The 14,314-nt window shown below is 44.6% G+C and overlaps 1 gene segment (V, D, J or C); it reads left to right on the forward strand.

Annotated features, from left to right (window-relative positions):
• LOC100984691 (T cell receptor beta variable 7-4-like) lies at nucleotides 1–3,752 on the forward strand. The segment is given in 3 exon segments: nucleotides 1–64; nucleotides 184–471; nucleotides 3,346–3,752. Coding segments are annotated over 3 exon segments (393 nt in total).
• The last annotated feature ends 10,562 nt before the right edge of the window (nucleotides 3,753–14,314 follow it).

The raw sequence follows: 14,314 nt of genomic DNA on the forward strand, positions 1-14,314 counted from the left end.
TGGCCTGACCCTGCCATGGGCACCAGGCTCCTCTGCTGGGTGGTCCTGGGTTTCCTAGGGACAGGTGAGTCCTCAGAACACAAAGTAGTTTCAGTTTTTTTCTGTGTGTAGGCTTGTGTGTGTGTGTGTGTGCGATGACTACAAATGTTTTCCTTATTCTGTTGCCAAATTCTATTTCCACAGATCACACAGGTGCTGGAGTCTCCCAGTCCCCAAGGTACAAAGTCGCAAAGAGGGGACGGGATGTAGCTCTCAGGTGTGATTCAATTTCAGGTCACGTAACCCTTTATTGGTACCGACAGACCCTGGGGCAGGGCTCAGAGGTTCTGACTTACTTCCGGAGTGATGCTCAACGAGACAAATCAGGGCGGCCCAGTGGTCGGTTCTCTGCAGAGAGGCCTGAGAGATCCGTCTCCACTCTGAAGATCCAGCGCACAGAGCAGGGGGACTCAGCTGTGTATCTCTGTGCCAGCAGCTTAGCCACAGCGTGGCACAGTCGCCTCCTTTCTGCTCACAAACCTCATCCTTCTCTCTCCTTGCAGCTCCTACAAACCCTTAACAGAGGCCTCTCTTTGCTCCTTACTTTTCATGGGTAAAAGGTAGATTTGTACCTCAGCTGTCCTTTGGGTAGAAAGAGACCACAGATTCATTCCTGAAACACAGTGACTGCAAATGTAGGTGGTGAAAACAATCATGGGAGTCCTCCGAGCCAGCTCACTGCTTCAAGCAAGGAGTCAGTGTCTTAGCCTTGGCCTTCAGGGCAGACATGCATCTTCTGTAGGTCTTGGAGGCTGCTGTGCTGCCCACATCCATGAGGTTGTCATAGGCAGGAAACACGCCTCTTCTTCATATGTTGGAGCATTTGGAAGGTCTGAGGCTACATCCCCAGGAACATCTTTCTTCTGAGGCCTGTTCTACCCCTGTCACCTTGAAAGTTTCTGCAACAAAATATCAAACATCTCTTCCTATAAAGTAAACGTCTTTGCAAATTTGTGGTCCTTATTAATAAATACAATGGTGATAACAATAAGACTTCACTTCTTCTGCCTACTTTAAGCCACGTGTATCCTTTATTTTGTTTGCATTTGCCATTGCTACTGTCCTGATAGACAGAAGCATGCATTCACCACCACTGCCCGTTCACCTTGATTCCCTCAGGAAATCTAATTTCTAGACTCTGAGGGTTTTCATTGCTGTCAAACTCATTTGATTTGAAATCATTTTCCTGAGGCCTTTAACTCAAGAAGTGTTTTATTTATAATATTGAATATATTTCTTTTTCTTTTATTTTGCATATTATATTTTATTATATAGTACTTGTTATAAATAGAAGTACAATGATTATATTGTAACAGAATCTTCAACTCGTCTGTGGGTGCTGCTGCAGTTTGTATCTATGAAAGCGAATGCACTGGTCAGAGCTGATGTGATTATGGATCATGGGTTTCAGGGAGTCTTCGGCATCAGACCACTTCTCCAAGTCTGGGACTCAGTGTCCCAGACGCAGCCATGATAGAGGTGCCCTGAGTCTTTCATAGCTAGGAGGGGCATCATAGCCCTCCCAAATTCTCTGATCAGAAATTGTGGTGGTACAGACACCAAATTTCTTTCCCCAGAGAATGATGATCTCTGGTAGGGAGCTGCTCTAGACCCATTTTTTATTGTGCCATCATCAAATCATTCCTTGCTCAGGTACCCTCTGTCTCCTGGGACTGAGTAAGGCCAGGGCACACATGGGAATTCCTTGTCTTCCTAGACCTTGTCTCTAACTGCTGCCACCTTCCTCCACGTGACTCCTGAGACACCTGCTCCTAACAGTGGGCAAGCTCTGACACTGAGGCTGAACAGAACACAGTCCACAATTGTAAACGGTGCTGCAACAAGATGAAACAAAAGCAATCAGGACTTCCAACTTATACAGAAAATGAACATAGAAGAGTAGCAAAGGGCAGATATTACTAATGGACAAATAGGAAGGAATCAGTTTCTGCTCTAATGAAATCATTCAGTTGTCTTGAGTTAAGCAGGATAAACATTTCATTGCAATTACTTCAAGTCAAATGTAGCAGCTCCACAACCAACCAACATAGCTATTTGCTTTGTGATCTTGGCAGCTTCAAAGGACTCAGAAATCCTTTCTCTGCACAAACATCCCTTTGTCCATTCCAAGACCCAGGATCACACACTCTGATCCTATCATGAAAACAATGAGGTGTGCTATAGTTGCTGCGGCCTCATTTTTTGTGTGTTGAGTAGGAAGCACTGAAGAACTTTGAAAGCTTTGCTCTTGAGTCTAGGGATGTGCTGGAGCCAGCTTGTATGAGTCAGAAGAACCAAATAGGCATATTACTCTTCCCAGCTCCCAAGCAGTGAAGCCATGTTGGCCACTTGAAATCTACCATGGTGGGTATGCTGGTACAACCGAAATTAGGAAATGCTACCAGACATGCCCCCACCTTCACAGACACCCAGTTTATCAGCACATCCCTGGGGTATTTTCTGATGTCCCTGTTATGCCATGTCTTGTGGGGCCAAAAGGGCTCAGAATTCACCTCCCCTCTACTCTTGTTCTTAGAAGCCATCACCTAAGGGGGCCTCGATTGTTCCTATTTCTATTCAACCTCCAGATTCTCTTGCTCTGTAATTCTGTGTCTCCTGCAAGCATGCCAGTCTGGAACATGACAACTATTTTGAATGTAACTAAAGGTATCACTGAACCAGTTCATTATTTACAAATTATCTTTCCTCGCATAGAATATTCAGATGCTGGAGTCATTGGCAACAGAGATGGCCAAGTAGCAACTATTCTTCTGTGGCAACGAGAGACCCTGTAAAAAGGACAATTTTGCTTTGGAGACTAAGCACCTCCACACCAGTCAGGAATGACTCTGCTTTTACTTTAGGCTGAGAGGTCAGAAGGGTCATGCCCTCAGTATTCTCCTTTCCAAGATGGAGTATGGCCACTCTCCATCTCAGTCCCTGGAAGGTGTCCGGAGCTCCCTGAGAATCCCTGCTCTGGGGCAGAATCACCAAGGCTCATCCTTGACAGCTCCCCACAGGCTCCAGTAGGGCTTTCCTGCCAGGTGCAGGGCACAGGAATGGCTCTATCTGTCTCTTAGTTAGAGGGAGGCCATGCAATGATGTTTGTATAAGAGGGACTGGGATTCTGGGTCTCCATTAAAGTATTTGATAATATTTTCTTTGTTTTTTGTTTTATTTTGCCATCTCACCAATTAGGAGAGCAATCCCTTGGTAGTTATATTGTTTTTGCACTTGGTAAGGTTTTTGTGGTTAAGTGACATTAAGAAAATGTGCCTTTTTTTTCCTGTTCTGATATAATCCAAGGCAGTGACAGAAACAGCAATAATTTTGAAAGCAGTCACTTATGCATCCTATCATAAAGGTGTTAAGTTCCATTGCCCACATCTAACTTTCAGTCTAGTGGAAATGAAAAGGCACAGTTAGGGGGCATGTGAGCATGCCATGAGAGAGGTCGAAACCAATTGAGAAGTCTGTGCCAATCCCCAGTACTGTGGGATTGAAGGGGAGGGAGAGATGACCTCTCCTTCAGACCATACTCAACAAGGAGGGAGAGGGAGTTCATCCATGGGAACCTGAGGAGGAGCAAATCCCAGGGGCATCTAATTCAGGGTGCGGGAACAAATCATTGGAAATGAAAACGGTCCACTTCAGCTGTCACAGGAGATGGGAGAAAGAAAAGTCATACATTCCACAGTCCCCCTGCTGATTTGCTTCCTTATGATAGTATTTTGCACCAGCGTGTCCTCATCTCCCGCTGCTCCTCTGCCTGTTTCAGAATCATCTCTTCCCTCTTTGCTGCTCAGATCAGTGGATGTGCATTGTACAAGCTGATCATTTCCAGTAGCAGCCCCTTTGCTAGTCTTAGCTATATCCATCCTTATTTTCTACATTAGGTACTGCTCCCTCCACCATTGCTTATTGCCTTGTAAGAGGTTTCCTTTATATATTTCAATTTTACTTTTTATTAATAGACATTTTCAACTTCATCTTTTGCTTATCTATGCTTTTGGGGTAACACTGTCATTTTTGGAGGGCATTTTTGTTTATCTTTAGTCATTCAGGTTAAATAATCTCTTTATACCTCAACGTCTGTGTTTTCTTACTATTTAAAACCAAATATTATTTCCTTTCATTCCTCTCCTTCTGTTCCTCTTTCTTTAGATGGTAGTTTTAAGGGAGAAAAAGTTAGGCTATAAACTGGAGCTATGTGATAAGAGTTATTCAGAATGAGGGTGGGATATTAAGACTGGTAACTCAAAGCAATAGTCAGGGTTAGAAGTAGTGTTGGGATGAGGGTTTAGGGAAGCTGCTCATAAAACCTGCGGGATGGCACTTCTGGAATATTCTGGCAGCTCGCTCTGTAGACACTTCTCAGCATTCCTTGGGCCATTGCAGAAGAAACAATGATGAAACTTCACTTATTGGCCACAAGATGGCACTGTGGTCCACTGGGAACTAAAGTACTCTGGGCAGTCTGGGAGAGCAGCCTAGGAGGGAAAGGGTTAAGAAAAATTCGGGCTTGGATCCCATATTATGCAGATGTTGCAGCAGTTTTCAGTTATTGCTAGGCTACCTACAGCAATGCAAGAGGCGGGAAGTCCCTCTAATCTTTAATGACATCTACAGTTGAAGAATGTTGGCGGGGCAGCCTTGGTGTCAGAGCAGGTGCAGACAGAGGAGCAACTGCCTCAGAGGAAAAGGCGAAAGCAAGGGGCCGGCTGTGCCCTGAGTCCAGTCCATCTCTGCTGCACCTCATCTTCCCTGCATGTCTCGCCAGGCAACAGCTTTAACCTCCTTGAGTGATCAGGGATTCTACAAGTTTATAAGTCGTACTGATAACATCACCTTGGCTTAGATTCCATTGGATACCAAGCACGTGTTCTCTGGAGAGCAAAAAATATTGACAACAATTTCTAAAACACCTAAGTAAACAAACTACAGAAGGAAAATGTTAGTAGATGCACCAAACAGTGCCGTTAGACCTGAAGATAATCGACGAGTAGAATTATCAAAAAGAGACTACAAATAAGTCTCTACTAAGTATTTGTGGGCATCGAGCAGTGTTTGAGTCCTCTCAGGGTAGATTAAGGAAGGAATTCAGCTATTATCTTGACTTTGGCTTGGATGAAAATTCATGAACTCCTCAATTGATTTTCTTGTAAAATATTACAGAATAATATTGAGCAAACATTTTATTTTTCTCCAGCCTGTATCCCTCCTTAGCACTAACAGGTAAAGCGAATACCTAGAGGCAAGGTTTCTTTAGTTGGGATCCATTAACTGCAGGACTGGGAGGTCCATAGCTAGGCTTCACAGGGAGTGCAAACCCCACGGGCAGGGAACCCCTGTGTCTGTGCTGTGCCCAACTCCCCTCTGTGAGGCTGCCAAAGGGGGACTGCCAGGTCTCCCAGGACCCCACTCACAAAGACGGGAGCAAGCTGCTTGCTGGGCAAAAAAGTCAATTCACCAATTGGCCAATCTGTTGAAAGCCAGAAAGCAAAAAAACGTTCAATTGTGAGACTGATGAATGCCCAATTTCCCAAGTTATAAAATCTATAGCAGCTCATGGTTCTCAGAATGATTTCAACAGCATATGAAGATATTTTTAGAAAGTTTTTGTTTTTCTAAAGCGTTCCTTGATATTGATCCTCACTTGTTTTTCAGCCCACTCATCCGTTGAGCTTAATTTGATGCCAAATTTCAATGTTGCCTATTTCAGTCACTGACCACTTCTCACATTCTCCATATCTTACACAGATACATGTGTTCCTGTCTTTTCTTCTTTTTGTGTGATGCATTTTTAAATTGGGCTGTACAGAATACAAGCATACATTTGTAAATGACTGCCATCTTTTATGCAGTTTAGCTGTTTAATTTTTAGTAACACTTTTTATTAAGGTATAATTAATAGAGAGTAAAACACAAATATTAATACAAAAACATCCTGGTACATTTTGACAATTGCATACACCAGTGCAACAGTAACTGAAATGATTATAAAAAAAATTTCCATCACTCAAGAAAGTGTCCTCATGCTCCTTTCCAATCAATTTCTATCCCAGAGATAAAAACTTTTCTGTTTTTATCACCATTGACTAGCTTTGTCTATTCTTCAGCTTCATATAAATGGAATCATAATTTATTAGTTATTTTTCTCCAAAATTAGTATTTCTGAAGTGTATTCATATTGTTGTATCAGTAGGTCATTCTTTCTTATGACTAATATTCCATTGCATAAATATACCACAAATTTTTTGTGCATTCTCTTGTTGATGGATATCCATGTTATTCCTGTTTTCAACTATTATGAATAAAGTTGTTGTGAACATTCTTGTGGAATTCTTTCTTTTGGACATATGCATTCTTTTTTCTTCTTTTAAAACCTACACTTAAGAGTGGAAATACTGACTCATAGTGTAGATGTGTGTGCTATGCTTGCATGTCCCCACAAAAGCTCATGTTGAAATTTGTCAGTGTAATGGTATTGGGAGGTGGGACAGCTATGACTAGGTCATGAGGGATCTGCCCTCAGAAAGAAATCAATGCCCTTATCGGGGGAGTGACTTAGTTTTCCTGGGAATGGTCTTCCAATAAAAAGGATGAATTCAGCTGTTTTCTCTGTCTTAAGTGCTTGCTTCACCTTCCTTCTGCCTTGGATAACAGCAGGAGGACCTCACCAGCTGTGGCCCTTTGATCTTGGACTTCCCAGTCTCCACATCTATAAGCCAAATAAACCTCTTGTCTTTATACATTGCCCAGTCCGTGGTATTTCTCTATAGCAGTAGGAAAGAAATTGAAAGAAAATATGGCACCATGAGGCTGTTGTTATAATACCTGAAAATGTAGAAGCAGCTTTGGTTAATGGGAAGTGGCTAATGGACAGAGGTTGAAAGAATTGGGAGGAGCAGACTAGCAAAAGCCTAGACTCCTGAAAACAGAGCATTAAGGGCAATTCTGGCGAAGTCTCAGGGGGAAATGAGGGACAAGCTATCAGAAATTGAAGCAAATACCATCCTTGTTATAAATAGCAAAAACCTTGGCAAAATTGTGTCCTGTTCTAGGACTTTATGGAATATAAAATTATGAGCCATTCACTAGGATATCAACTGAAAGAAATATCTAAGCGGCAAAGCATTCAGGCTACTGTGTGACTACTTTCGGGCACCAGGAAATTTCACCCAGCAAGAAGGGAGCCATGGGAATAGATTTTGCAAACCAGCACAGATGGTGACCCTACCTCCCTCTGCTGTCCTGTCTCCCATAAGCCAAACCCTGTGCTGTGAGCTCTTAAAATCCTAGAATTATTTCTGGGGAATCTATACTCTTAATAATTTATAGACAACCCAGGTCTGCTTTGGATCTGATCAGACGGACTAAATCTTGGGGACTCTGCACCACTGGTCACTGAAGAAAGGGGCTGGGAATGTTGACTGGGACAGGAAAATATAATAAGAAACATTGGTGTGAATCTAGCATCAGAAAGATGATGTGAGGACAACAAGGAAGAGCTGGAATGTGAGGGTTTAATCACAGGCTCCTCACCCTCCGCTGATGGGTAGGTGTGTTAGCTCCAGCATGGAGCACCACCACACTAGGTGGGGGAAGGGTGAGAGGGCGATGGGGCAGCCTGTGAGCTGGGGCAATGTAGGCAGAGGAACAACTGTGTCACCACAGAAACTTCTGCCTTCACCCATCCCTCCAGCTCTGCAGGACAGGTAGAGACTCCAGGATCATCCACTGAGCACTGGACATAAGGAAGGCTGCATGGGGAGGACTCAGGACAGTGACATCACAGGATACCCCTCCCATTAGGAAAATCAAGGCCCAGAACTCACTGGGTTCTTCCCCAGGAGGACCAAGCCCTGAATCAGGTGCAGTGCTGCCTGCCCCACTGTGCAATGGGCCCCGGGCTCCTCTGCTGGGCGCTGCTTTGTCTCCTGGGAGCAGGTGAGTCCTGGGCACAGGACAGCAGCCCCATTCTCAGCTTTCCCACCCGTGTCCTCCACTTTACCTTGGGGAGGACCTCCAGGCTTTCTGCTGTGCTCATCCTCCATCTGCTTTTCCCACAGGCTCAGTGGAGACTGGAGTCACCCAAAGTCCCACACACCTGATCAAAACGAGAGGACAGCAAGTGACTCTGAGATGCTCTCCTCAGTCTGGGCACAACACTGTGTCCTGGTACCAACAGGCCCTGGGTCAGGGGCCCCAGTTTATCTTTCAGTATTATAGGGAGGAAGAGAATGGCAGAGGAAACTTCTCTCCCAGATTCTCAGGTCGCCAGTTCCCTAATTATAGCTCTGAGCTGAATGTGAACGCCTTGGAGCTGGACGACTCGGCCCTGTATCTCTGTGCCAGCAGCTTGGCACAGCCCGGCAGAGTCTCTGACATTCTATACATAAACTTCCTGCCTTAGCTTTGACTTGAGAGCTGCAGGCCCCACCCGGGTTTCACTCCTGCAAGGGAAGCTTTTAGTTGTATGGAAGGCATGTGTTGTGTCCTACTGAGCACAGAGCTCTCCCAAACAGAGCCCAGGTTTCCTATGCCCTGAGTGTGCCCGCTTCTGTGCAGCATCTTCTTGCAGCTTGTCCCTTCCTGGGTAACTTCAGTAGAAGAGTGACTGCGGAGCCCCAGATGTGTGCTAGATTCTTTGAATTTGTTATATAGCTTAAAGTCTTTCAACAACCTTGCACATCAATCATTCTTATTCTTCCTTGACAGACGGAAGTCTCAGGGACATTCAGTCATTTTCCCCAGTGTCTCCTGGCTTGTAAGGACCAGAAGTAGGAAACAAAGTAGTCCATCCATTTTCCACCTACCCTCCTGCTCCATCATCACCTTCTGTGTCCTGGTCAGTAAGTCAGAGCCCTCAAACTGCCATCTAGTGACCAGCAGGGCCTCAGTAGAGGCTTACATGTCTTCAGGGGTCATTACTCTGGCCTCTTCATTAGAAACTTTGAGGAATGTTAAATTTCACACTTTTTAAAAATCATTTATATGCATTCCCTTTGTCTTTCCCCAGTCTGCAGCCTACATTTTCATTTTTTATGGTGTTTTACACAAGTTTAATTTAATGCAACAATAACTAAAAACAATTTTGTTTGTGTGTAGACAAAAACTGCTTTCTCTTATAAATGTCTAAAGATATTTTTCTTAATTTATTCTACTAAAATTTAAGTTTGGATTTTCACCAATAAGAATAAATGAACCTGAAATATATCTCATGTGAGAAATAAGATAGAGACCTAGGAATTGGAGGGAAGCACATATGTTCAGTGAAGAAGCAATCATCTGTCAAAAAGAGCTCTAAAGTGGACACCTAGTGCTGACAGTGGAGAGGTAAGTGGAAGGCAAATTATCATGAACCTTGTCTGTCTATTGTCTTGTAGAAGAAAGACAGCCAGAAGCAGAGACAACATGGGCGAATGTTTATGACTGGACTTCAGGTTGAAGGTTGCAGCAGGTAGAGGGAGGAATAGCAGGCAGAGGGCAGAATCACTAGCTGGCAGGGGCAGTGGCATCACCAGTGACTTTACTGACATCCAGGAATTATGTCCCCAACGCACAAGCTGAAAAACCTCCCACAATTTGCCGATTTTTCCCTGACCCTGCCTTGGCCACCAGACTCCTCAATGGTGCGGCTTTTTACCTCCTGGGGGCAGGTGAGTCCCCTAAAGCCTTTTCCTTGGCTTACCACATCCTAGCCTAAGCCTTTACCACAGGTCTACATTATTGAGGTCCCTCTTTGGGCACTCAACTTCCTTCTATCATAGACTTCATAGAATCTGGGATAACCAGATCCCAAGATACCAGAGAACAAAGGCAGGACACGAAGCAACATGGAGATGCCTAAGACTGCCATCCATGACTACATATGTAGGTGTTAATAGGAGCCGAAGCTGGTGCACAGCTGATCTGTCCCAGCACACACTATAGAGAAATTGCTGAGGGTCTGTAACTTTCTCTCAAAGCTAAATATGTGGCCTTGGTGTCAGACATCCTCTCCCAGACCTCTGTGCCCTCTTGCACCAGCAGTCACCCCACAGCCACCTTCCTCTGCACACAATGCTCAGTGGAAGATATAGGTGGCCTCGTCTTCACGAGACCGTGATCCAGGCAGTGGAAGACGTTGTCCCATAGAAGTGTCCCCAACACTGCCCAGGCTGGGGCCCTCAGATTTCTGAGCAGCTCTGTGCATGGGAAACTCTGCCCTGTGCTGAGCTTCTCTTCCAGGCCAGTCTCAGCTGGACGATGGGATGTATTTTACCATGATGTGAGAGGATGCAGCCTCTCTTCCAGGCCCCTCCTGCAGCTCTGGCCTCAGAAGTCCTTTTCTTCAGTTGTTCTCAGAAAGGAAAGCTCATTCGAAGTTGTATATTTGCAGACAGCATTGACAACACAGGTCTATGTTCTTTTCCCTGTCAGCATTCACAACTCCATCTTCCCCACACCACGCTCATATCAGTCCTCAGCCTCCTCCACGTGATGTCCGCTCCCAGCTGTCCTCTCCCTTCCTCTGCATCCTCACCTCCAGGTCAACCACAGATGCCTCAGTTCAGGCCATTCCTCACACGTCATGCTCCTCCCACCAAAGCCCTTTCCACTCCATGCTGTATCCTCTGGGTCAACACAAGTCTCTTCTTTTTTGTTCTTGCTCCAAATCTTAGTTTAACCACTACCATCTCTAGGGATACACTCCTTCAACAGTTTTCCTAGGCTGCACCTCCTTAATATAAATCCTCACAGCTTATAATGTGCGTTAGTATTCATAGATTTAACACCATTGTCATTTTCCATGACTTCGGGTGACTAATGGACTCTTCTCCTGCGCTCTAGACTGTAAAACGCATCATTTTAGAAATTGTGGATGTTTTGTTCCTGATTTTATCATCAGTACAAACAGCGGTTCCAGGTGCCAGTGGCCAATCTTGAAAGAATAAAGGATGGATAGTGAAAGGCCTTCTGGGTTCCCATGTAGAGTGTTTCAGAAGTCTGGACGCATTAAGCGGGAACTTCTATCCCTTCATCTCCTAGGATCTAATGAGTCCTGGAAAGAGAGGAGAAATCCCTGTCATGGATGAGTAACTGGATCCAAGCCCTTCTGCAGGACTGAATTTCCTATCTGCCCATCGCCTTCCTGGCTTGTCTCCTCCTTCAATGTCCTTCCCTCACAGGTGTCCTGGATTTGGGAGTCTCACAGACACACGGCACCTAATCATTGGAAGAGTGGTGTGAAATATAGCATTAAATACTGGCATTAAAAGGTGATGGAGGCTGGGTGCAGTGGCTCATGCTTGTAACACCAGCACTTTGGGAGGTAAAGGAGGGCAGATGATGAGGTCAGGTTAGCCTGGCTAACATGTGAAACCCCAACTCTACTAAAAATACAAAATCAAAATTAACCAGGCGTGGTGGCAGTCGCCTATAGTCCCAGCTACTCAGTAGACTGAGGCCGGAGAATGGCGTGAACCGGGGAGGTGGAGCTTGCAGTGAGCTGAGATCCCACCAGTGTACTCCAGCCTGGGTGAGAGAGCAAGACTCTTTCTAAAAAAAAAACAAAGGTCATGGAGAAAAAAACAAATGGCTTCTCCATTCTTTGGGTGTCTTTGAGGCCATGGTGGCTGCTACACTGAACTATATCATTAGTCTCCATTTCCATGAATTGGTGGGCAATGCCAGAGACACAGAGTTCATGGTCACCAGCTTCCTCCAGCCCACACCTGATTTTGGTTCAGGGCACTGAACAGAGACCTTTGCTTGTTACCCTCCTTTGCCAGTTAGGAAAGGCTGATTGTGAGGCAGAGGCTCCACATATAGAGCAGGGCTATGTGTTAGTCCCTGAAGAATTGTGAGAGCCATTCTGGGTGGAAATAATCAAATATACAATCACCAAGGATGGCCCACAGATAGACCGAAGCCCCAATTTTGCTGGAATGATTTGCATCTATGCTTTTAATACGAATGAAGTTTTACCTCTTTAGGCAATAAAGACCAAAAATAGACTAGCTATTTTAAATAATTGAACCTTAAACAGACCAAAGTCAGAACATCTTCCCTAGGGACAGCATTTTCTTCCACCCACTCACTAAAGGTGTATTTGAGAAAGCTGTGTGCTGTTGATAAACGCTGGAATATCGTTACAATCGACATTGTAATAATACTGCTACTTGGATCAGAAACAAAGAGCATTTCTAAAGCTTGAACAATGTAAAACTGGAAATGAGCTCTCACTGAGTTTGGAAATGCAGGCACTAGAGGGTGCTTATTTCTCTTCCTTTTCCAATCAGGGGGCTATTCAAAGGCTATTCTAGAACAAGGTTGAGATCCTCCACTTCCCCGTGGTGACCAGGCTTTCAGAGGTAGAAGCCTTATTAGTTCATAATCAGCCAAACTGACCTCACCATCAAATGTATCGACCTAGATGCTCACCCTCCGCAGCAGTCAGAGACCGTGTTCACCAGGAGCTCGTGTGCTTTTACGGAGCACACTTTCTCCTCGGTTTACTAAAAAAAAATAAATGGGCCATTATAGGGGGTTCCATAAACAGAAGCTTTCTGTACTTTGCCCATTTAGACACTACAAATTCTGATGTCTGACGAAAAGTGTCAACTTAAAGCTTGCATGTGGTTAAGAACTTTTAATAAACAAATTAAATAATATATATAATGAAAATGTCAATAATGCTCTCCAATCCAATCCCACCTTCCACTCATAACCAATATTAACACTCTGGTGTGCTTCTCTTCACCCCTCTTTTCTGTGTTCATGCACACCTTTCTACCCAAGTACACCTACAGAAAATGGGTTCACCTGTACACTTTACCTGCCACATGCATACTCTTTTCTGTTAATATACCCTGGTCTTTATTGTTCCAGATTGGTTGATATAGATCTAACTTGCTCCTATTAGCTGCTTCACATTGCATAATGAGGGTAGACAGGTACATTCGTGCTCTATTGTCTGATTCCTAAATTCTGCCAGATCTTTTCCAAAGTGACTGAATGGCCTCTTTGTGCTTCCGAGTTCCTCTCACCCCAGCACCCAGTTGATGATTCCAGCGTTTCCATCACTCATAATCCTGGCAGGTTTGAGAGCTCCATTGGTTCCTCCTGCATGAGGAGACAGGGACGGATAAAAGGATAGACCTTTATCAAACCTAACAGAGACTACACGATATCTCAGTTCATCCTCATAAAGCATTGAGGGGAATGTTAGTCTTGTTTTATAGATGAGTCTAGATGAGGCTAGAATCCAAGAAAGTTAATGAATGGCCTTGCCCATGGTCTCAGAGCTAATAAATGGTGGAGGCAGATGAAGGCCAGTCAGCCTGCTTCCATGTGGAATTGATAGAGGGGTCACTGGACTTTGACAGAGGGGAAGTCTAGAACCATCTGGGGCTGTCTTCAGATCGGACACCAGGGTTAAGAGAGCCTGTGTACCCTACAGCACTGCAGATAGAAGCATCATGGTGTTGGCAGTGGGGAGGTACTAGAGTGTGTAAGTGGTTAGTGGCCTACAACCAGAAGACCTGAATTTTGAGAAAATTATTCCCATCACAAGATGTAGCAGAGACAGTGATAGGGATATACTAGATCAGGGAGCTCTGTGAGGAGCTCTGTGAGGAGCTGTGGCCTAATCATGCATCAGGCCACGTTTGTGTCCATAGGTCATGGGCAGTGCTGGGTGGCCACCATCATCCATACAGAGAGGGCAGTCAGCAGCGTGAGGTGGTTCTGCCTGCTGTGGTCTCACCCCAGGCATGGAAAGCAAGAGCCCTGGGAGGAGCTGAAGGTGCTCAGCTGGGCTTGTCAGGAGTCTCATCTGTCAGTGGATTGACAAGAAACAGAGCAAAATGATTCCTCCAATGTTAATGAGCCTGCCCGTGGGATCTGGAAAGCTAATAACAGAGAAAACCAATATAGACAATGGATTTTAAACAGGATTATGGTCAATTAAGCAAATTAGAAAATGATACTTGAAGGAGTATTTGGGACGCAGTAGTCAAAAACACCAGGAAGACATGAGGAATTGCCCTAAGACTCTAGACTACAGCACTATGTAGATAACTAACACCAGACTATTAATTATATCATTGAAAAAATAAAATTTACAGTGAATTACAAACTGTTTACCAAAGGTTATGAAAATCTTGTAGACTTGTTTTAATTCAGACAAATGTTTTCTTCTCATTGTCAGCTGTTCTCTGGCACATTTATTTTGGATTGAACCATCTGGGGAAGAGGCGTGGCCTCTCCTGACAGGAAGGCTCTGGGG

Source organism: Pan paniscus, chromosome 6 (assembly GCF_029289425.2).
Source record: "Pan paniscus chromosome 6, NHGRI_mPanPan1-v2.0_pri, whole genome shotgun sequence".
Taxonomy (NCBI): Eukaryota; Metazoa; Chordata; class Mammalia; order Primates; family Hominidae; genus Pan; species Pan paniscus.